We start from the raw sequence: 22,435 nt of genomic DNA on the forward strand, positions 1-22,435 counted from the left end.
GGCCCTTGCACCCACCTTGCGACAGCTCTGACTCAGGATACACAGATAAGAGAGCATCGGCAGGAAAAATGAGATTCAGAAAATACTTAGATGCAAATGCAAACTTGCACGCCCACACACAAACATTTTTCTTTTTTTTCTTTTTTTTTGCTTTGCTGTACTGTGTCTGTGATAAAGAAAGACATCACACACAGGCAAAGAGGGAGATTTAATCTAGGGGAGTTTGGTAAACATTCACACAGACAGACACACATACGCACAAAGATTCACAGACAGACAGAAAGACACACACACACACACGCACACTGCCCAAAGGGAGTACCAGTCAAACAGCATGTGTTAGTGCAGTCAACAACATTCGCTGGCTGTCTGCCGACATGGCGGATCCTACTGGCAGCGGTCCTCATAGGCTAAAGCTGGCAGTTATTAGCTACAATTTAGAGGACAGCTCGTCTTATGTACTCCAAGGGGACTTGTAACTGTAGTACCTGCTGCAGTCCAGCTTTCATGGCTCTCCTGCTGCTATGGAAAGGAAAGTCTGTCTCATCAAATGGTAGCTATTCCAAGGAAAAAAAAAAGGGAAACTGCCTCACAGTGAGACGACGACCACTCACTTCCTTTCAAACGGTACGGCTTAACTTTCTGTTCTGCTGCCTAATCACAAGATGCAATTACCATACATTATGTTCTTTTAAGCAACGATCAAGGGCTGTGAAGTAGGTATACACAGCGATGAGGGAATGAAACGCTATGGCGAGGAAAGAAGAGGCTAGCCGTGTTTTTACACCGACAATGGAGATCCCACGCAAGTGTGAACTACACAAAGCAGCATGTGTGGAAATGCTACTTAATGTAGTGATCAGTGGGGGAAGCAATGCTTTGGCAACAAAAACGTCTTGCAGGATTTGCCTCAGGAGAACCAGCGAAAATATATATGAAGAACTTATAAGAACAATGCTGATGATGATCAGTTCTGACCTGACGCGAGCTGATCTCTTCATTCATCTGCTGCATTAGCAAACGCCTAGTGGAAGCGCCGCGTCTTAAAAAGAGGCCTTTTCATTAATAATGAGACATGAAGAAGTGAATTCAACATCAATAACGGATTTCAGGGAGCATAATTAGCGGACAAGTGAAAAGATAATAGGTGCGAATTATGTCACTTACGTTTTTCATGAGCAGGCGGAGTTGGTCGATGTTGCTGAGCTGCTGCAAATCTTTAAGTGTCAGACTTAATTCACATGATGTCTCATACACCAGCGTTTCCATGGTAACCAAGTCATCACACAAGTCCTCCAGTCCGGGGATCTGCCGCTCCTTCCCCAGGCGCACCAGCGAGAGGGCGCAGTCCACCTGTCGGGCAGAGAGGAAAACAAATTACTACATCAAAAAAACAAAAAAATGAAAAGTTCAATAAGCAACAATGAGGTTCACATTTTAGAAACCTATAAAGCAAAAAAAACAAAACCTTAGCTCAACACGTTAAAGTTAATTCACAAGCTCTTGAGGCCAGTGGTAGAAAGCGCCACTTTTCATGTGCTGGTACAATTCAGATGCTTCACTCCAGTATTGATCAACATTTTTTCTTTTCTTTTTTTTTTTTTTTTTTGTGGCGGCGGCGGCCGTGACTCAGGTGGTAAAGCGTGACGCCTCCTAATTCCACCGTGTCAAAAGTTTCCTCAGGCAAGGAACTGGAGTCAAAACTGCTCCGGTGGAGCTCTTTGATTATATACTGTGTTCAATAAAAATGTGTAAACATATGATTGTTTGTGATGAGCTTAAGAAGACTGGATCTGACTGTATTTTCACTTATATGACATGAAATCACATTTTAAAACCAATTTCTCCAGAAATCCAGGGAACTCCAAAAGACTAACAACTCTAGCGTCACGATTTCTGCAACTAAACTCTATATTAATGTTAAAAATTTGCATATTCATCTAGTGATGCTCACTATATAGAAATAAACTCATAATAAATAAGTAATACTTCTTACACCAATCTAGTCAGTATAACTTCAGTCAGAGTTGCGATAATGTACAAACATCATGCAAAATGAGCTTCAATCAATTGATCTGCACAGCTTTTAATCTTCAAGTCATTCCTTCCTGTTTTTAATTTACATTTAAGGCATTATCCCAAGATGTTATATTGGGAACATTTTCTGTACTGAATGAAAAACTGATAAATGAGAGTTTTTTTAATTAATAACCACTGAATGCCTTGATGCTTCACGATCAGTCTGAAGTGACTGGCAATGTGCTAAAACTAAAATTCTATTTCAGATGTTTTAATTCGATTCACCATCAAATAAAATGTAATTATATTTTTTTCTGAATTGGGAGTAGTGTTAACACCTTTTATGTGCTACTTCTGGAAAGTTTGAAAACTTCAAAAATGATAAAATTACTCATTTGAGTGGAGTGTACAAGACTCTCAGCAATCCACTGAAATCTTCTAACATTTGCATCATGAGAGAGTTGCATGTTGGCGTGCTGTTGCAATTCACTGAATTCTTATTTATTTTTTAGCTCGTGCATCTCCTGTCTTGTTGTAAACCAGTTAAACTCAAGACACTCGAGCGTCACGGGAAAAAAAAAAAAAAAAAAACAAGGCTGTTTGTAGGAATGTGCTGCATCAATAACAAATATATTTTAGTGAGATTAATGAACTGGGACACGCAAAAAAAACAACAACAACAATATTCCAACCAATCCGAGACCAAATAATTCCTGACAGTCATTACGGATATCCAATCATTCGTCTTTCTGCAATAAAACAGAGATGATTTGAGCTTCCTGCAACTCTGATCAATACGATTCCATCCAGAAGAGAAACCGGTCGATGCGCGACCACCTATACGCTGGCAGCACGCCCCGCCAGTCGATGCTCAGCCACCTGTGGCTGCGGGCCGATCAATAGCAGATGCCACGGGGCCCCGTGGTGATGATTGCTTTCTCTCCACCTTTTAGAGCGGGGGGTGGGGGGGGGCTTTCTGCGGCGCTACATCTTGCTCACACACGGCCGAATTTACATGCACTTACACTGGACCCGGGCCTTTGTCATCCTTATCTTATCTCAACACTTCTAATGCTGAATATATAAATGGGAGGCTTCATTAATACAGAATACGCGCGCGCGCGCGCACACACACACACACACACACACACCCCAAGAAAACTTGACTTTAGAGCTTGAGCAATTAAATACAACAGGAGGGAGAAGTCTATTGATCTAACAGTGAGTAAAGATTCTCCTGGTTCTCTCCATCCCGCCCCGTCTCTCCCCCTCTGCTCTCCAGAGAGACATTTCCCAGCTATCCACAGACAATTCAGATGTAAAAATCTCACACTTTTTAATTACGGCCTCATCTCTCCATCCACTCATCACTCCGTAACGCAGCTTGTATCCGCCGTGCGCCGGGCCCCATCGCTCCACCCCAGCAGATTTAAGCCTTCGCTGCCGTTCTCCAACTCAATCTGAGCTCTCTCTGTCTCTCCGATGCCTCATTCCTTTCCTTTAAGAAATCATTTTCGCGTTGCTCAATTTCTCACCCTTTTTCTCTCTCCTCCCACCTCCCATACGAGGACCACAGCAGTCGCCATAGCTGGCCTCCATCTGAACCCCCGATCTGGCTCTTTGCCTCGTCTGTATGCTGGTCTCCCCTCTCCATCTCCTTTTTCTGACGGCACCCTCTCATTTTGTACTATTTTGATGCCGGCACAACAACCACTTGTTCTTAATATCAGTTATTTCCTCCTCCTTATAGCTGATGATTTTCGCCCCTGCAGACAGCTCTTTTCATTACGCCGCTTTTCTTATTTTGATGTGTGGCAGCGGCCGGGTCCGCCGCTGAACGAGGGGCAAAATTAGACCACTGGTCTGCTGAACTCCGCAAGACGATGTTTTGGCTACAAATTAAAAGCGCTGGTTTCAAAATAAAAACAAGCTGAAAGCTGAGTAGAGTGAAAGTTCTGACACTGTCTTGTTTATCTCAACATCTCGCAAAAGCTGCTTTGTCCTCTTTCTGTCTTTGTGACGCGCTAACCTAACAAGGGGGAGTCGCACTGGCCCGCCATTTATCTCTTTCGTTCTTTTTCTCGGTTTACTTCCATTCTCCGGCCTTTTCAAGTTCGTTTCTCTCCCTCTGAGTCATCTTGTCAATCTCCCATTCAGTATCTGGTTTCCTTCCACTCTGTGACCGGTTTAGAGCACTCCAGCTTCCTCTGATGTAGCTCCTTTTAATCAAGCCCCATTTTCCTCCATTAAAATGCTCTCCCAAGCATAAACAGGGCCACATGAGGAAAGGGAGGAGGGTGCAAATGAGAGAGAACAAATGAGACGAGAATCAAAAAAGGGCAGGAAGGAGGAGGAGGAGGAGGAGGAGGAAAGAGAAACCGAGCAAAACATGCATCAGAGCTTTTTTTCCAGTCACTCTCGCCGTCACTGCTCTGCGAGTGAGAAAATGTGTGTGAAAACGCGGGAGACGCGAGTGTGAGGGCCAGTCCCGAGAGGCTCCGGGAGTACTGAGTGAGAGAGCAAAGGGAGATGAGGCTTAATTAAAAAGGAACAAGGGAGAGAATGAGTGAAAGACCTGGTGATTCCTTGAGATTAACAAAGACTTCATTTAACACACACACACACACACACACACACACACACACACAGATACACACACACGGGAGGATGAAAGGCAGGCTTCCACAGTTGTCTTCAGAAACGAGCAGTGGAGCTCAAACTCTTCTTACACGGAGCGAAAAGGGACAAAATGGAAGAGATGAGGAGGAAACATGCGAGTGAACTCCAGTTAGTTCGTCCACTAAAGACAAAGAGGCAGCTGTGACAATCTTGATCCATCACTGTGAAAGAGGTAAAGGGGAAGAAGGGGGGGGGGGGGGGGGGGGGTCTGTTTATAATGTGGGTGGAGAGAGTGGGCAGCTCCGTCGTTTACATCCCATTACTCCGCTAAACAAGTCCGATCAAGTCCTATTTTTCAGCCCCGGCGTCGGAACGCAAATGACAGAAGCTTTGGTTTCTCCTCATTAGAAGTCCATATGGCAAATATGAAAATAACTGTCACCGACAGGATCAAAGTGACCTTGACTGATGGGGGTTGGCAATATCTCCTCTGCACACTGAATCACAACGTGTCAGATTTTTCTCCTCCTATCATCTAAAATGTGCGATGGCAATTATATTTTCAATAGCCAGATGTCTATTTCATCTCTTTTTTTTTTTCCAATGTCTTTTGGTTGCTGCCCTCCTGCAAGTTTCAATCAACACAGTTGGGAACCTGAAAAGTGGCCTCATCACGGTGTGTAAAATCTTTCACCCCGACAGAGAAGCTGGAGCCACTTAGAGCTGATTTCCACCAGCAACGCAGAACAAACACATTAATTGGAAAGTGAAGGCAGGGTCAACTAAATTTGCCATTATTAAAAGCTGCTAATTCAAGCTGATCACAGCCTTAAAAGCAAGGGGGAAAAAAACTACATTGGCTTTCAAATTGTAAAAAACATTGAGAATCTGGAGTTTATTTCTGGTTTAATTTACACACTGGTCAGTACTGTCCTCACACTTATGCCGATGACATAAACCTGTACATTTCCATCTCTGCTGAAAATTTAAGATGTATTTTTGCTCTTTTTTCAAACTGCATTTTTAGACATTAACTTTTGGATGGCAGAAAGTTGTAATTATTGGTCCTGAAGCTCAGAAAGAGGGAAAGTTTTTTCAAATTTATTGACATTACAACTAAATCCATCAAAACAAGTTAACAATGTGTGTGGCATTTTTGACCCTGAGCTCAGTTTTATTCTCCACATGAAGAATGTAACAAAAATAGAATTTTATCATCTCAAGGGTATAGGCAGAGTCTGCCCATTTCTCTCTCAAGGCCAACACGAGAATGCGGATGAATGCTTTTATCATCAGTTCTATTGATTATTGTAATGCCCTGCCTTCTGGTCTTTCCACCCCCCAAAAAAAAAAAAAAAAGGTATCGCAGGCCGACAGCTTCCACAGAAAGCAGCAGCACCGATGCTCACACAGACTAAAAGGCAGGTCACTGTTTGAGTGTTCGGGATCCATTCTATTTTACAGGTTTCTTATAGGTCTCAGAACCGCCTCACAGACTCTGAGGGTAGAACTCGCGTCCACAGTGAGGAATCATTTCATCACGAGTGTTATTCATTGTTCCTCAGAATTTAAATGCTCTTCTTACTCTTATTGTTCTTTTAACTTTCATTTACTTTTTAGTGCCAAAAGATAGCCTTGACCTCTCTTTTAAAATGATCCCTTTGTGTTTTTATCTTATCTTAGTTTTTTATATTTTTGTGCTGTTTTCTGCTTAAATTAAGTTTTTCCACTTTCCACCGAGGATACAGATCAGCTCTGACTGCCTTGGCGTTATCTTGTCAATCGCTCTGATCGGGCGAGGTGGGAGGAGAGGGGGGTGTGGATTTCTCTGCCTGCTCGTGTCGGCTCGTCTCTGGGGTTATGAGGCGACGGCCAGACACCGGGACGGCTCCTGGTGCAGACTGTCCCACTGAAGGTGTTTCATCTCCTGGTTCATCTGCGCTCAGACACTTGATCTTGCAGGGTGTCTCACTGTGCTCGTCTGTCTGTCTGCGCATATGTGTGTACTTTCCAAAGGGAAAAGGAGGGGAGTAGAGCACTTTAAACTGTGTGAACAGATGGATGAGCAGCTTTTTTTTCCTTAATAATTCGGCTACATGTGGGAGATCCAATGTTGGAGCGCAGCAGCCATCTGAGACCGTTCATACCTGTCTGGAGCAGGAGTCGATATCCTGGGCTCTGCTCTGGTACCAGTCAGTCAGCAGCTCGATGGAAGGAGTGGCTGTACGGAACCTCAGCAGCTCTGGATCCTCTTCATACAGAAAGCTGTCATCGTCCAGGAAGCTCTGGTCCAAAACCGACCTGAGTCAAACAGGAGAAGTTGGCTTACATGAGCAATTATTTAATGCGCTCGTTTGAAGAGGATCCGTACAAACAGCACGAGCTGCGAGAAGAGAAAGTCAACTGATGCTGTTAGCAATGATCAAACGATCATTAGTAAATCTAAATAAAGGATCAAAGCTCTGTTGGCTCTGCTAAAAAGAACTGTGGGTTGTCAGGCTCTCTTTCCAGTGGTGTAAACCAACACTGCTCAAAGCATCAGAACAGATGAAAATGGTGGCCACCGAACACAGAATATCCAACCTGCAGAGACTTTTCTTTTAGATACAGACAGCATGTCGGTAGTTCTCTTTAAAGTAAAGATGATTTTAATATATTAACAGAAATAAACAACGAGGTTCTTTCACAGCTATGTTAGAGAGTAGTGCAGTTTTACAGTCTGGCAGAAATATCCGGATACGTTTGAGGACGACCATGACGTGTCTGCGCTGCCGTGGTTATTTTCTTTATGGAGGTTTGATAAAACCCGAGGAGTCGAGCAGAAAACAAAAGATGGGTGAAGAGGAAATAAACAAACAGAGGGAATAAAAGAGAAGTGGTGAAAAACTCCTTAACACTACTGGCATCACAGCTGCTTCAATCATATTAACAAATTCTCACTGTGTAATTTCTGGCAAAGTGCATGATAGTATCCCGGCGATATTATTACTGTACACCAAAGAGCAATAAAAAGGAGCTCGCTAAATAAAATTGTAAATGAACCTGGCTTTGCTACAGAAGCAGGCAAACGGCATAAATTGGCAGCGCAATGAGATTTGGTATTAGTTTGTTATGACTCTGTTTAACATTCGGATAATAGGATGTCATGTTTTGTTTCACATAACGATGCCAGCACAAGCATCTGGCCTGGATGGGGCATGAATTTTAACAGTTCCACGCTGAGCGAGGCTTTGTTAACCGCGAGCTGGAGGGGAGACTTCACGATGAGATATTCAGTCAATATCGCGCGTCTGTGATGATGGTTTATGGCGCTGTGACGCAGGGGGTTGATGTCCAGGGTGACGTGGGATAGTTACCTGCAGTCCTCTGCTTCGCACCAGTCCATTTCTCTGTGCCTCTGCTCGTCCCAGGCGATGAAGGCCAGCTCATCTCCGTCATCCAAACTGAAACAAGACGGTGACAACAAAGAGACGAGAAACAGACACATTATACAATGCATTAATGAATCAAACAACTTCTATCCGATTACATACACACTGCAGGAAAGTGTGATTTCATGATGGTCTGAACAGCAACAAATCAAAGCCAAACCACTTTTATAACTGGTTTTAAATTGGAATCAAATGTGAAAAGCTTTTAAAGCAAAACACACCTCCACAGTTTTATCATATTCCGTGTGATTCTAATGTTATTGAAGTGAAACAGGAGGAAGCGAGAACCAGAAAGATCCTATTTAAACAATGAACGAAACCCAACATCCATACATGCGAGAGGTATGCACGGATTTGGAGTTTCTGTCACTTTTCAAAGAGAAAACTGAATGAAACTACATAAAAGGTATTCATGAACGTGTATGTTTTCTTCTTTCATTTATCAATTGGTCATACTCTTGTCACCATTCAAATGAAATGTGTCCATGCATCCATATTTACTCGCCTCACTATTCACACTAGAATGTGATTTACGGTCCAACTGAAATTAAAACATGAACAATCCACAAGTAATCTTATTTGAGCATTAGCACCTAAAGTATGAAATGTGTCACACTTTATGCAGCAAGTCTGTTTTTATCGGTCAGAGTGGTTCGACACCTTGGCCAGCTCTAAATTACTTGATCACTCCTGACCTAATATAACTTCTGAAGTCACCAACTTAAAAATTGGGCCAGACAGCAGTGTCATGGTTCCCGCTTGCCTCTGAGCAAGAAGCTTCACATCAGGTTTGGCTGGAGGGGCTTGTGCGGTGTGTGTCATCCGTGTGTGTGAGTTTTCTCCAGTGACCCCAGTTCCCTCCCACAGTCCAAAGAAAAACTATTTTTCCAAGATTTTTTTAAGGTTATAGCTCTATAACTGTGCAGCACAGAGGGACAGAGACCGGGTTCCTTAATAAAAGGTTGCACAACTGCATATTTAAAATTCACGGGAACAACACAGAAGGCAGACTGGTGTGAAGAATGGCGAGAATTGTTTGGAAAATCCTGTTTGAGGTGAAACAGAATTATGAGGGGAACCTGAAAGCTTAATGTGGTTTAACCATCTTCTGTAACATTGACATAATCAGAGGACAAATTGATCAATAACAGTAGAAACAAGAGGGAGGAACTGATGGGTCAGAGTCATTGTGGTGATGGATTATTATATTCCTTATCAATAAAACTAAACTTAAAATTTTAATTAAGAAACAAAAGGACAGGAGATAAAGGAGTTCAATTCTTTTTCCAATCGTACTATGTGTGTTAGAATTGTGCAGTATCAGGATAAGCACGTCTAGAATTGCGACTTTGATATAGATCTGATCACATTGTTAATAAATGCAGAAAACTTAAAAATTGCAGAAGTTTAATATCCGATTTATGCAAATGCACCGGCACCTGATAAATCAACACGGACGCTTATTGTCACAAACCTAACATAAACAACAGGGAAACCTCAGAGCTGGCAACATATGGAAAATGAGAACTGTGGGGCAAAACAAGGAAAGAAGGGAAGACGGCAAAAACAAACAATAAACCATTTAAAGGACTTCTGAAAAGAGTTGAAAACGTGCACGGGCTGTAAATACAAGTATTTTTCTCCTAAACGCGTTGGCACAAAGCTTTACTTCTCGCTGGTCTCCTTGAGCGTGACAGGCCTGAGGAAGATAAATCGTGAACACACATGGAATGAAATCCAATTGAAGAATGACTGCGAAGCCCTCGCTCGTCAGCGCTGACAGGACTCCGACGCCCAGACGTGCACGCCGCAGAGCACATCCGAGTCCTGCACCAACAGTGGGGCCCTGGCGTGAAGCGCCGGCTACTTTATCTTCTTTTGAGGATTAATGCAATTCTTCTTGTTATCTATTTGTTTGTGGACAGAAAAATATGTACTGTGGCTGTAAAACTCAAGGAGATAGCACCGGCCACAAATCATCTATAGTTTTTTGGTGCAGTTAAAGGCCGAGCGCGCGCGTGCTGCAGCGGTTTTTTTAGCACCGCCATAAATTCTGTCCAATCACAAAATACATAAGAAGCGAATGGTGGATTTGATTTATGTCAATGCACAAAAGCGGGGTGGATTTTTACCAACACTTGAGCTCAAGTCCATCCATTAAGATTGGAATTTCGCTGCTCGCATTACAGAGATTGAGAAGTCTCATATAAAGCCAGCCTCTTATTTGGGTTTCACCAACATTCCCGAACTCCCCGGTCTTCTCTCCTCATTAAAGGCAGCCGAGTTTGAGAGCGGAGAGTAAATATTGGTGTCAGCTTGCAGATATCGATGGGAGAAATGAATTATTCTACGCCGGCACCTCTGATCCGCTTCACGTCGGAGAGGCAGGGAAATAAAGATGCAAAGCAAATCTGGATCTGCCGTTTAACCTTCATTTTTGGTTTCCTCTGGGCCGATCCTTCCAAACTTTCTCAACAAAACACAACTACTCCGAAAGCCTCCACCACTGCAGAGGTCCCCGTACGCATCTGATCAATATTGCCTGAGAATATTTCCCCTCTTTCCAGTGGAGCAAGACTTTAGTATATATTGTGAGAGCGCTCCAAACAGATGGCTGGAGCTGGCGCCGTCTGCTGCAGTGTGGGAGCGTGCGCTGCTGGAGAGGCATTTGGTGCTCGCAAGCTTGGGAAAATAGGAAACTGCCCCACAGCGGCAGAGCCATGATGGATGCTCACTGCAGAGCCGCAGCCGCCTGACCTCCATACAAACTCAGACATGGCTAAGAAGAAGAGAGCAGGAGTGGAGTGTGTGTTTGTGTGTGTAGCAACCATGAGGATATTCATTTGTACGAACCGTGTCTTAAGAAGTATGGTGGGGTTCTTTTTTTTTTTTTTTGGATAAATATATATGGAACATCTGTGTCACTAAGATGAGGCAGGGGTGCAAAAAAAAGGAGGAAGGCAGACAAGTAAAATGTAAAATCAAATTAAAAGAAAGAAAAAAGCTTCATTCATCACTAAATAAAACCTTGTCTCTGGCTATTTGTGAATAATAACAGAGTGTAGTATTATTTTTCTTTTAGAAAACACTCATTCATAATCTATTCACTATCAACCCGGCTCTCTGCCCTGAAGCAATTCTCAAGTCTCAAGGCAGAAATGTACATGCAGCTCCAAACTAAAGACAAAAACTGGACACTGACAGGCCACTGCATTTGCTTCGGCTTGAGCATTTAACCCATTTTCAGGGTTCATCGCAGCAAGTCACTGGAACTCGAACCGCAGACTTCATTACAGTTTGACTCTGGATCCCCTTCCGGCTGTGACAGGCAGTAAAACCCTCTTCCATCTTTTTAAGAAAACTTTTTTTTCTGTTCGAATCAACTGCTTCAACACCAAAAGTTAAAGATTTGTAAGCTTAATTAGGAACCTGCATCCAGACCGGCAATCATTTTGAAAGATAATTTCTCGCCGTTCACATCAGACGGTAATTAATTCGGTTTTTCCACTTCAATCAGGCTTGGAGCCACTTTTTCCCCCCCCCTCTTTTGTTTTAATCACATTTTATTGTCAAGTGACGAAACGCCTCTGGTCTTAATTCCTGTGTGGACGTGTGTGTCTTACCAGGCCTCGGGCAGCAGGATGGTGTACTCGTGCGGAGAGGTGGTTTCTGGGAAGTTGTGAAGGATGGCCAGCCGATGCTGAAGGAGCTCCTCTCCGTGGTACGTGAAGAGAATATCCAGCGCTTGCACATTACTCTCCTATGGAAAAAAAAAATCAAAGTTCACATCTATTTAGGAAGAACATGCAAGTTCTACACAGAGAACCATGGAAAACCAGGCTGTGAGGCGAGAATATTTCAGCACTATGAGGTGAGAAGAGATAATTATTGAGAGATTCTGAAGGAGGGGAGATCTGATTTTACCCTGGCATAGTTTCTCGCTGACAAAACAATATTCTGACTGCGAAACTTCTTGAAGAACTCTGCATCGTACTTCTCCTCTGCTGCGTGAGGACCACCGAGGATCTCCTGTAAAACAGAAAAGGAAAACAAGTGAGGCAAGATGAACTGAGGGAGGAAGAAAAAAAAAAAAAATGGAATTCACCTGAGGTGTGTGGAAAATTTGTGAATCTGAAGGAAAAAGCAGAATAAATGTTGTGACTGGGCTGAAACTCAAATTAAAGCAGAGAGGAAAAGAGCAAGTGAAAGATGTGACAGCGGATGAATGGAAGAAGGCAGAGTCAACAGAGACGCTATTTAACTTCGAGGTTAGCGCTGCCGTGTCCTTTTAGTTAAAACCACCTGACAAAGACTTGAGTGTGTGTGTGTGTGTTTGTGCGTGTGTGTGTTTGACAGGAGGGAACATTTGTTGTCTTGGCCTTTGGCTGCATGGATTTATATGTATCGCTGGGTATGAAATCACTGCTGCATACTCTACGTCCGAGTGCGTGTGTGCGCGTGTGTGTGTGAGACTGTGCGCGTGCGTGTGAGCATGTGACTCAGCGTGTGCCTGATGGATCGCCTCTGAATGGGTTGTATGCAGACACAGCCAGCGCCGGTCGGGATGATAAAAACCCTAATATCATATTCATAGACAGCCAGAGAAAATGGATTGGGGCAAAAGGAATATGACGAGTGCTGCAGTTACCATGACAATGTCCGAATAAAGAGAGAGACGTCATTCTTTCTGAGTTGAATATCTAGCAGGCTAAAATCTCATCTCTCCTTGGGAAAAGAAAAAAAAAAGCGAGACCCCGTTCAACTGTGATTTGTGGGGAATGAAAACGGCGTGCGTGTTGCCGTTATTCAATGGGAATGTGTCGAACAGGGTTTTCAGCGGCTGCGAGTGCCCCGCTCCTGCTTCAAACAAGCTTTGCATCACTGAAGCGCCTATTCCAGTCGTACAGTAAAGCAATATTCCCCCCTCCAAGTCAGAACAGGTCAAATTCTTCTCTCGGCGTACTAATTTGCTATTAATTTTTCTCATTCCCCGTTCTTAAAATGCCCCTCGAGAAAATATCTTGCACAACTTTTCAACATTGTGAGAGAGGTTAAGGAGACAGTATCGGATGGCAGAGTGATAAAAGCTTCTGCGGTTTGAAATAATTGAAAAGAAGAATACATTAGTTGGCCAATGAGGAAATAACCGTGCAAACGGAGATACATCCACGAAGCTTTAATTAAGTATAATTGTAATAGTGATATTTAGTCCTTCAGATACATGCTCTTTCTTATGAATTCTGCATGAAGCAGGATCTCTGGAGGTTTTCTTTTTTTTTCCCACTTCCAAATCATATGAGCATTGAGCCTGCCGGCTCCACACTGCAGCCATCAACGCCATGGCAGAGGTCGTTTCAATCAAGATGACCAAGAACCCTCATTTTTTTCTGGATTGCAAAGAGGGGATTGGGATGCATATTTACTAGGAGTGTAACGGTATTTGTATTCGTCCCGTACCGTCACGGTACGGGGGTCACGGTTCGGCACACACAATCACACGACGAATACACCAGTGAGTAAAAAAAACAAAAATTCCAACCTTAGATGGCGGTAATGAGCCTAAAAGCTGCCGGCAACCACCATTATCACAGAAGAAGAAGAAGTACAACAAGCAGGTCTAAACATGAACAAATGAAGAAGAAAGTACAAGCGGAATGAGCGCTGCAGCGTGTGGCGGAGCGGATTAAACGGGAGAGTATTTGTTCCGCGTGCGTTCCCTCATACGGAGTGACATGTGATGTGCCAGTAAACGGGAAGCAGCACAGTCAAAAAACCAGCAGAGAACGCCACGGTGGTGGAAAAAAACTTTTTCTAATACAAAACCCCGAAATAAAAAACATTGGAGAGGCGAGATGGAACCAAATCGCGCAACAGCGAGTTGTATAAAGTGCTCCATAGTAGAATACGAGCGATCGCCGGCTGGTGTTATGGATTAACTGGTTCCCGTGTTAACGAATGACAGCGGAGGTCTGTGTAAACACATTTTGATTACAGCAGTTGTTAAAGTAAGACTCACAAAAGACTTTAAACGTATACACTCACTGTAACTGTCGATAGCCGAGGTTCGCTAGAACGACTAGATGTTTCAGTCATTATTGGTCACAAGTTAACACGGGCACCAGTTAATTCGAAACATCGGCATGCGGCGCAGAGCTCACACCGAGACGTGCTGCTCCGCACGGCGGTGCTGCGGTCAGGGGAGCAGCCGCTCCTTCAGCAGCATATCATGGAGATTTTGGGACATTATTTGAGCAGATATCAGCAGATAAAAACTCTCTGCTTGGCGCTGAGGACTGCTGCTGCAGAGAGGAAGACCTGCAAGTTCCTCGTGAGATTTTGTGCGCATGTCACAGGGTCCTTGTAAACAAGGATTCATCATGGATGCTTTGTATGCTGTACATGAATACACTCGCGTTTAATACTATTGTTTACAATCGGATTGAAAAAACATCACGTAAACTGGGCCAATAATGTGTCGCATGGGAAAGCTTGGGAAAAATGTTCTGGTACATTTGTGAGATATTTTTACTTTTTCCCCACTGTACCGAAAAACGTACCAAACCGTGACCCTTACACCGAGGTACGTACCGTACTGTGGCTTTTGTGTACCGTTACACCCCTAATATTTACGGGGATTAGTGAAATCACAATCCGAATTTTCTTTAATTTTCAATAATGCCTCTCTGTTATTCAGTTGTTTTCTCTGTTTTTATCCAGTCTTCCTACGGTTTTTATTATTCTTGAGCACACTACACGCTTTTTCGTGTGAAATACTTGAACCATTTATTCTTCAAGATACAGGATACTGGAGCAGGGGTGTCAAATTTACAGCCTGTGGGCCAAAAATACCTGCAGGACGGTTTTGCAAAGTGGAAAATACAAAAGATTTCAATTTATGTCTCTTTTTTTTTTGGTGAAAGACCAATTCTTATTTATTCAGGGAGGATCACGCAGTTAAAGAGCAGCAGAGACACAGACATCTGTGATGCAGTGTAGGCGGCATGAACACTAAAATTATACTAAAAGGGTGAATTTGTGAAACAATGGGTTGAGTTTAGAACTAGAGTGGGGGGGTGGGGGGTGGGGGTGGGTGGGGGGATTTGAATCGCTGTTGCTGCAGGACTTGATGTAGCGACTCCTGTAGAGGGAAGCAGCCCAAAAGACACACTACGTAACACACACACACTGTCCAAGCTGAATGCGCCTGAGAAGAGATCGACTTCTGACAAAACAAGCCTGAAGAAAACGGCAGAGAGGATTTGCACAAGATAAGTTACAATTTTAGATGCAACAAAAGTCATCAGTCCACTTCGTTTTGATCGAGGAAGCCTCGCTAAAATGGAAACTGTCAATGCATTCAAAATATTCAAGGTATTTGTGTGTTCGTTTTTGCACAAAAACAAAATGCTCTAGCTTTACCGTTTGTGACAGTTGAGTTAAAATGCATTTTACACTTCAAAACTTGACAAGTGACCTCTGTCTTTGCTTCTCTGTGCACTTGCTAAAGTATAGCATTTGATTCTTTTTTTGGTTATCATGAAGGCTGAAATCGGGACGGCCGTGCGTCGTCATTACTTTTCACAAATTCTGAAAGTTCTGCAGAAGCAAAACTCATCTCAGTGTTCAAAAAAACCACTTCTTGGTGTCTCCTGTAACTGTCTTCAGCTTGCTTGTTTGAGAGTTTGAAAGAAAAATGGGGAGAAATTGACCAAGTTGCCAGATAAAGAGTAAAACTGCTTTGTGTTGTATGAAAGAAGTTGCCTAAAAACCAAAAAACACAAACTGTGAAGAGAAACACAGTGTAAAAGCCAATTAAGAAAAAATAATACAATAGCGAGTTAAAACATGTGGGAAAAATGAAGAACTTAGCAGCAGTGTCAAGATTCCAAAATAATGATTAATCCATCGTTGGCAAAACACAAAAACTGAAAAAAAATCCACATTTTTAAACAGATTTTTGAGTATTATTTTGTTAAGAAATGTGAAAACATCACCTTCAGTTCAGAGACAGTTCTGTGTCTCTGTTCATGAGTAATTGATTAACTTAAAAAAAAAAAAAAATCATCATCAGATTAATTGATAATGCAGATAGCGCAGCCCAGATGAAATCTCCTTAACTGTGACGGATGTGGTTATCATGGCGTCTGGAGGCGCTGCAGCGTCTCCGTCTAGGGACTTCCAGAGGCGGAGGGTGATCTGTTTTTACCTCGTACGTGGCCAGCCGGTCCAGGTAGCACAGCAGCTTGAGTCGGCTCCGGCACAGCTCCTTCTGCTCCAGAGTCAGCCTGAATATGCACGCACACACAGAAACGCGCACACATAAATCAGCGGCGTGTCGACACCGGCCGCCTCGCACGGTTAACACGGGACCGAACGTGACCCCCCCACCCCAACACACACACACACACCCCCTCCAGCACGCGACAGAAAACCGGAGTCGGCTCAAACGTCAAGCCGAGGCTGCGGACGGCGCTAACACACATACACCAGCTTTAAATTAACTGTAAATTGACCCTGCACAGCAAACCCTCTGGGACCTATATAACAGTGGCTGGGAGGAGAGACGACAATACCACACGGTGCCCTCTAAACCCAATCATTTACTGGGGGGCAACAAATCAACTCCTTATGACCACAAGAGCCATTCAGTTGTTATGTATAGGATGCTGCCTGTCAATGAGGTGAGGGATTGTCCTTCGAGAATTAAATCAATTTTCAATGTCGTTTAATCACGACGATAAATAAATTGGACGACCGCGAACACGGAGGCGCCCGGCTATGCGGGACCCACCGACGAGTCGATCACTGTGGGTATGCCCGTGAGGGGGAAACCATGAGGCTGAAAACGAGCGAAAACGGTCGGGTCTGCCCTCTCAGCACACACACACACACTCACACACACACACACTCTGAAACAACCTGGCCAGTTCAAACAGTGCCCAGACCCCCTTTAGAAACCCGGCCCAGATCAGCGGCGGTGTGACCACAGGGGAACTGACCCCTCTGCCGTCATCTTAATCCCTAATCCCTCATTACAGAGTGCGCGATCAAGTCTTATCGGGGTTCCTCCACATCGACTAACAGAGATTAACGCAGGCTCAACGCACTGCCTGGCACATCAAAGACTGGCGGCTTAGTCCTCCAACAAGTGATAATTATTGCTGTGCGCCGTTTCCTCAGAGCAGGAGCAGTGGAGATGGAGGAAGGAGGCTGCTGCTGGGGAGGGATGGAAATACAAGACAATGTGGAAAAAGCCATTTTGCCAATCTGCTGTCCTCTGGAGGTTTTGAAAGACGGCTCAATCCCAAATTCAAACAATTACGGCACAGACTCGGAACAGAAAATATGCTGACAGCGGCTCCCACGAACAATTAGGTGAAGTGAAGCTTTCTGCATTTACTTCATGACTGTTCACCAGCTAAAAATGACCATAGTTGACAAGTATTTCACGGATTACGATGGCATTTCACACAGACATGTCAGTCACTGAATCACTAGATGCATTTACTTCAAATCAAACGTTTCCAGTTCCATCCTGCTATTGAACTGAAAGAGAAACTTGGCTGTACATCAACAGTGTAGCTTCATCTCTCATCTTTCCAAGCTCGATGGAAAAGAAACGCAATGTGAAAGTTCCAGACTGTGACACAGAGTCTAACTACTGCAAACTCTGATTGTGCCAGAGCTGAAAAGGTACAGCGCTCACCTGTCGTGTCACAGGACCGACACACACACACACACACACACACAAAAAAGAGCATTCGTGCACACGCACAGATAGTCCGATGTTGTGCCAAATGAGGAAATTAGACCCTGGACTGAGGTCTGACTGAGATCAGATAAGAACATAAACGCCTTGCAGGGACTCATCTTCACTTTTTCACTCCAATCTCCCCCTGGCCACACACAAGCCTTAACAGATACACACTGCAGCTGCGGTACTGTCCAGCCTGTTTTTGTATGTGTGAAGCAGTTAAAATGGCTCAGGGCAGATTTTGATATCTACTTTTATTAGGGTGGCTGATGAGAAAGTGACTAAAAGATAAAACTGTCCCCTTTTTTTGCCGCGTTCCAACAGAACTGAACTGGAGCAAGACAGGTAAAAAAAAAAAGTCCCAAGGGAAGTATGTGTTTGATTCGAAATAACATTCAGAGGTAACAACACGCAGTACAAACACTTAAGATTGGTTATAAGAGACATGCTGGCAACAATGAGAGGCAGAGTAGATTAATATTGATCCTTTTATTGGGTTCTTAAACAGGACCTGTAACTGTGGAGGGGAAACGAGCCTCCATTAGCATACATAAAAGAGCAAAAGGTAGCTGAGTGGCTTTGACTCAGATTATTGAAACGCTAATATGCCTTTCTTCAAGAGAAAAAAGAGGCAGAAACACTAATAAGCCAGCTAATCTTTAGTTGTTTATGGTTCACAGACTGAAAACAACTTGAGAAAGTTGCTTTAATGTGTTTTTAAGAGTTTCCCCACTTCTGAAACTGAAATAAAACACCTTCATAGGCCACAAAGATCAGTTGGAAAATGTAAAACTAACCTAAATCTCACTTATTACACAATCTGTGGCTGATTGAGCACTAAAGAAAAAAATGGTTTATCTGTAAAGCCCTGCTCAAACTGCAGCTTTATCAATTTAGACCAGACAGAAAAAAAATGCTCATTTGATCTTGTTTTTTTTTTTTTCCTTCTTCTTCTTCCTTCAAGGGCACATGTGCGCACACGCACGACGTCCAAACACGTGGCAGGATGAAAGATGCACTCAGTGTGACAGTCAGTAGTTAAATGCGGCCTTCATCTCCACACAGACCGAAAGGACGCGCACACAGGCGCACTCCGAGCGGCTGTGATCGATACCGAGCCATTTCTGTAATGGCGGCGCAGTTAAAAAGAAATTAAGAGAATTATTATCTGTCTCGGGCCTCGGCCGCAGGCCTCAAGGCAACATGGTTGGAGCCATTAGAGAGGGCGCGCACGCACGTACACACACACACACACACAAAGACACCCACAAACACATTGTAGGCACACGTGTGTGAGCGAGCTCGCAGATACTCTGACTCGAAGACAGATAAAAGAGAAAAATAGGCATATTTAAAGAAGTTAATCCACTGAGGATTTAATGTAATGGCTTTTTTAATGTTTTCAAATTATCAATCTTTCTCCTCTCTTTTATATCCCTTTCCTTATCCTCCATCTTTTTCTTATCAACAATGGACTCCAGGTCCGCAATAAAGCTAAACAGTTTTATTACACAGTGAGCTACACGCAGAGAAAATCAAACGTGAAGAAAAAAAAAGAAAAAAAACCCCTAACCTTGCAAACTGTGGGGTGACTATTACAGCGACTTACTACTGCACATGTCTCAGTTGTTCCTAATTCAAATGCAGACCGGAGGCTCACCACTCACTGTAACTACCTGATGTGGGAAGATAGAGAAACCTGCACGCTCAGAGCTCGCCAGAGAAAAACCACGGTATGAATATTCATTTCAAACGTGCGCCGTTGACTCGTCTGCATGCTTATTTCCTCCGGTTTACGCCGGCTGGTTGTGACAGATGTGTGTTATGTATGTGAACTCGCATTAGGGCTTGAGAGCGCTCTATGGTAATCGGGTCTGTGAGTCTGAACGCATGTGGCTATGAGAGGTGATTAGTGATCACTGAAGGGGTTTTCATTAGACTTCCCCCGAGTACTTGACAACAAAGGCATAAATTACCTTCAGCAGATTACCCACTAATCTCCGACAATGTTTATCTTTTTTTTTTTTAAGTCTCTTTCCCCATTGCATTGCTCGTTCTCATTAGTGGCCCTGCCTTTACGATCGCCTCTCTGAGCCGTGAGTCAATCAAACAATCAGCGTTACGTTTGGCACCCGTCTCATCTCATTCACTCCAAACAGTAGACGTCAGCTGTTTTTTTGCGATAAACTGCTTTCTTGAATCCTTTTCAATTTTTAGTGGGCAGCGAACTAAGCAAGCGCGTGTTAAAATAACAACACATTAAATTGGGGTTTAGCAAACTTGCTTCAGGACAATAAAGCAGGCTGCGTGCTTCGGTCCTCCAGCGAAGGAAGGAATTCCTTTTGTTAAACTAATTGCTGTGTTACATTGTGTTCAGGATGCAATGCTTTTGATTCATGTGCTCTTCAATAAATCCACAAAAATTGTGGGAAAACAAAAAGCGTATTGTGGACACAGAACAGTGAATCTTTACAGAACCAAAAGATTGTGTACCTGCTGAAGTCAACTTTGCCCAGCAGCTCTCGTCTCTTCCGACTCTCGCGCTCCTTCGTCCTCTCCAGCTCCTCCTCGTCCCACAGGATGTCTTCATAAGGAATGTCATCGAGGTCGACGTCACCCGGCATGATGAACCTGGGGCGTGGCGTCGTGACGGCACATCATGGAAACGGAAACGTGGATAAATGAACCGCCGCTGTCAGCTTGCAGACTCCTGCGTTATGTGTGTTTATCTATGCCCCACCTGCCCCCATCCTCCCTGTGTCCTATCGCGATCAGGGCCTCAAGGTCAGTCCCCTTCAGGCCGTACTGCAGCAGCTCTTTAGCCGCGTCGACATTCTCGGGGACACGCTCCACACACTCGTGCAGCACCCACGAGCGCTTGCGGATCTTGCTCTGTGCGAGAGATGCGGGGAACAGAAGGGGAGAGTGGGCTCAGAAGAAATGATGGGATAAAATGAGATACAGAATTAGGAGGGAAGGGTGTGAAAATTTGCTACAAATTGGTAAAAATGATGCGTGAAATAGAGTAAGGGGGTTGTGCTGCACTCCAGCGTGCAAGCCATCTCCACACACCCACACTCGTACTGTACATTTCTTACCAGACGTCTGATATATTGTGATAAACACCGAAGCCCTGATACAATTCTTCATCTCGCTTCATCTTTAACAATCTCTCCTCCTCATTTCCTGGCGTCCGTCTCGCGCATTTCATTCAGCTCTTACCAGATAATCTTGTATGGAGGCGATGCTGACAGTACTCTTCCTCCACTGTCTCTGGTAGACAAGGTCAGAGTCCAGATTGTACGCATGGGCAAGAGACAGAGCTTCGCCATATTCTTCATTGTCAATCTATGAGATAAATATACACAGAAAAAGGCAGCATGAGGACACTGTGGAACCAATATGACTTCTTTTATTTTGCTTTTTTTTTTCTGCACACCGTGGAACAGGCAGTACAAAAGAAAATACAAAAAGATCAGAAAAGCATAGGAGAATTAATCCTAACAGAATTCACACAAAGATCTTTGAAAGAGGCACGGTGGAATTAAGCTTATATAGCAGCGGTACTTAAGCAGGACTTTCAATTTCCTCATTAAAAATGTGGGTAAGAAATCAAATTCATAGTTTTATGTTTATTTACACCCTGTCATCATGCGTTGTAAACAGTCTGGTGCTGATTTACTCTCATTTCATACAGTTAATTAAAATAACTGAACATGGCACTTGTGGAAAACACTCCGGCTTTACAGCACAGTGTTGGCCTTCCCTGTATGGAGTTAGCATGTTCTTCCTGTGTTTTATCTTCCCCGCATTGGAGTAGCCGGACAAAAGGTGGATGGATGTGTTTTTTTTTTTTCCTAAATCGGACAAGATATTTCTCCAGGAAACTTAAAGTACTGATTTTCATTCCACTGAAGGACAAAGAAAACCAAGGCCGTGCAGCAGCCACGGTGCTTCGGCAAATCTTGAGTAGGCAACACAAAAAACTCAAAACAACTATGAAACTTTCGGTGTGTGTAGGGATTCAGGGTGTGACACAGGATGCGTCACGTCTGCATGTAGAACAACAATAGAAGAGAGGAAATAAATATCTGGGTATTTTTGAAGAATCGAAGTTGAATTTATCTGAGGAAGTAACCCCAACCGTGGACGCAGAGGCTCATGCGTCAAAGAAGAACGCAGTTAGCAGGCTGACATGAAGCATTTTGACAATTTAATAACATTTTGATATATAAAGTAAGAGTGATGAACAACTTTTAAATTACACTGAATACTGGCTTTTCTCCCATTGTTCCCTTATTTAGACCATTCAATAAGCCTTAATTGAAACAGAAATCATTTTCTAGGAACATAACTACGTGTAATTTGACACCAGCCTCATCCTTTTATTAGCTGCTTCTGCCTGGAGCAAGTAAAGATATGAACAAACCTGTGGCAAACTTTATAAAACCCAACTATTTCCTTAAAAAAAAGTGACTCATACATGCAGTTAAACTCGGCGGCGGACACTTTGCTTCACGTTAATATGACACGGAAATTATGGGAAAGTCTCATAATTACAGCATGTCAGCATTCTCAGTGTGAGCATATTAGCATTAATAATAACAGAAAT

General features: G+C 43.5%; 1 protein-coding gene across 1 annotated transcript in view; it reads right to left on the bottom strand.

Annotated features, from left to right (window-relative positions):
• Positions 1-22,435, bottom strand: part of nbas (NBAS subunit of NRZ tethering complex) — a 161,240-nt gene that overhangs the window by 114,866 nt on the left and 23,939 nt on the right. The window contains exons 16-24 of the mRNA XM_030109523.1: positions 21,046-21,171; positions 20,564-20,715; positions 20,317-20,454; positions 16,276-16,354; positions 11,994-12,098; positions 11,693-11,829; positions 7,995-8,081; positions 6,786-6,939; positions 1,168-1,353 (exon numbers count right to left, since the gene is read on the bottom strand). Of these exons, the coding sequence (XP_029965383.1) occupies positions 1,168-1,353; positions 6,786-6,939; positions 7,995-8,081; positions 11,693-11,829; positions 11,994-12,098; positions 16,276-16,354; positions 20,317-20,454; positions 20,564-20,715; positions 21,046-21,171 (1,164 nt within the window). The remainder of the gene's footprint in view (positions 1-1,167; positions 1,354-6,785; positions 6,940-7,994; positions 8,082-11,692; positions 11,830-11,993; positions 12,099-16,275; positions 16,355-20,316; positions 20,455-20,563; positions 20,716-21,045; positions 21,172-22,435) is intronic.

The sequence above is a fragment of the Salarias fasciatus genome, chromosome 15 (genome assembly GCF_902148845.1).
Source record: "Salarias fasciatus chromosome 15, fSalaFa1.1, whole genome shotgun sequence".
NCBI classification, from domain to species: Eukaryota; Metazoa; Chordata; class Actinopteri; order Blenniiformes; family Blenniidae; genus Salarias; species Salarias fasciatus.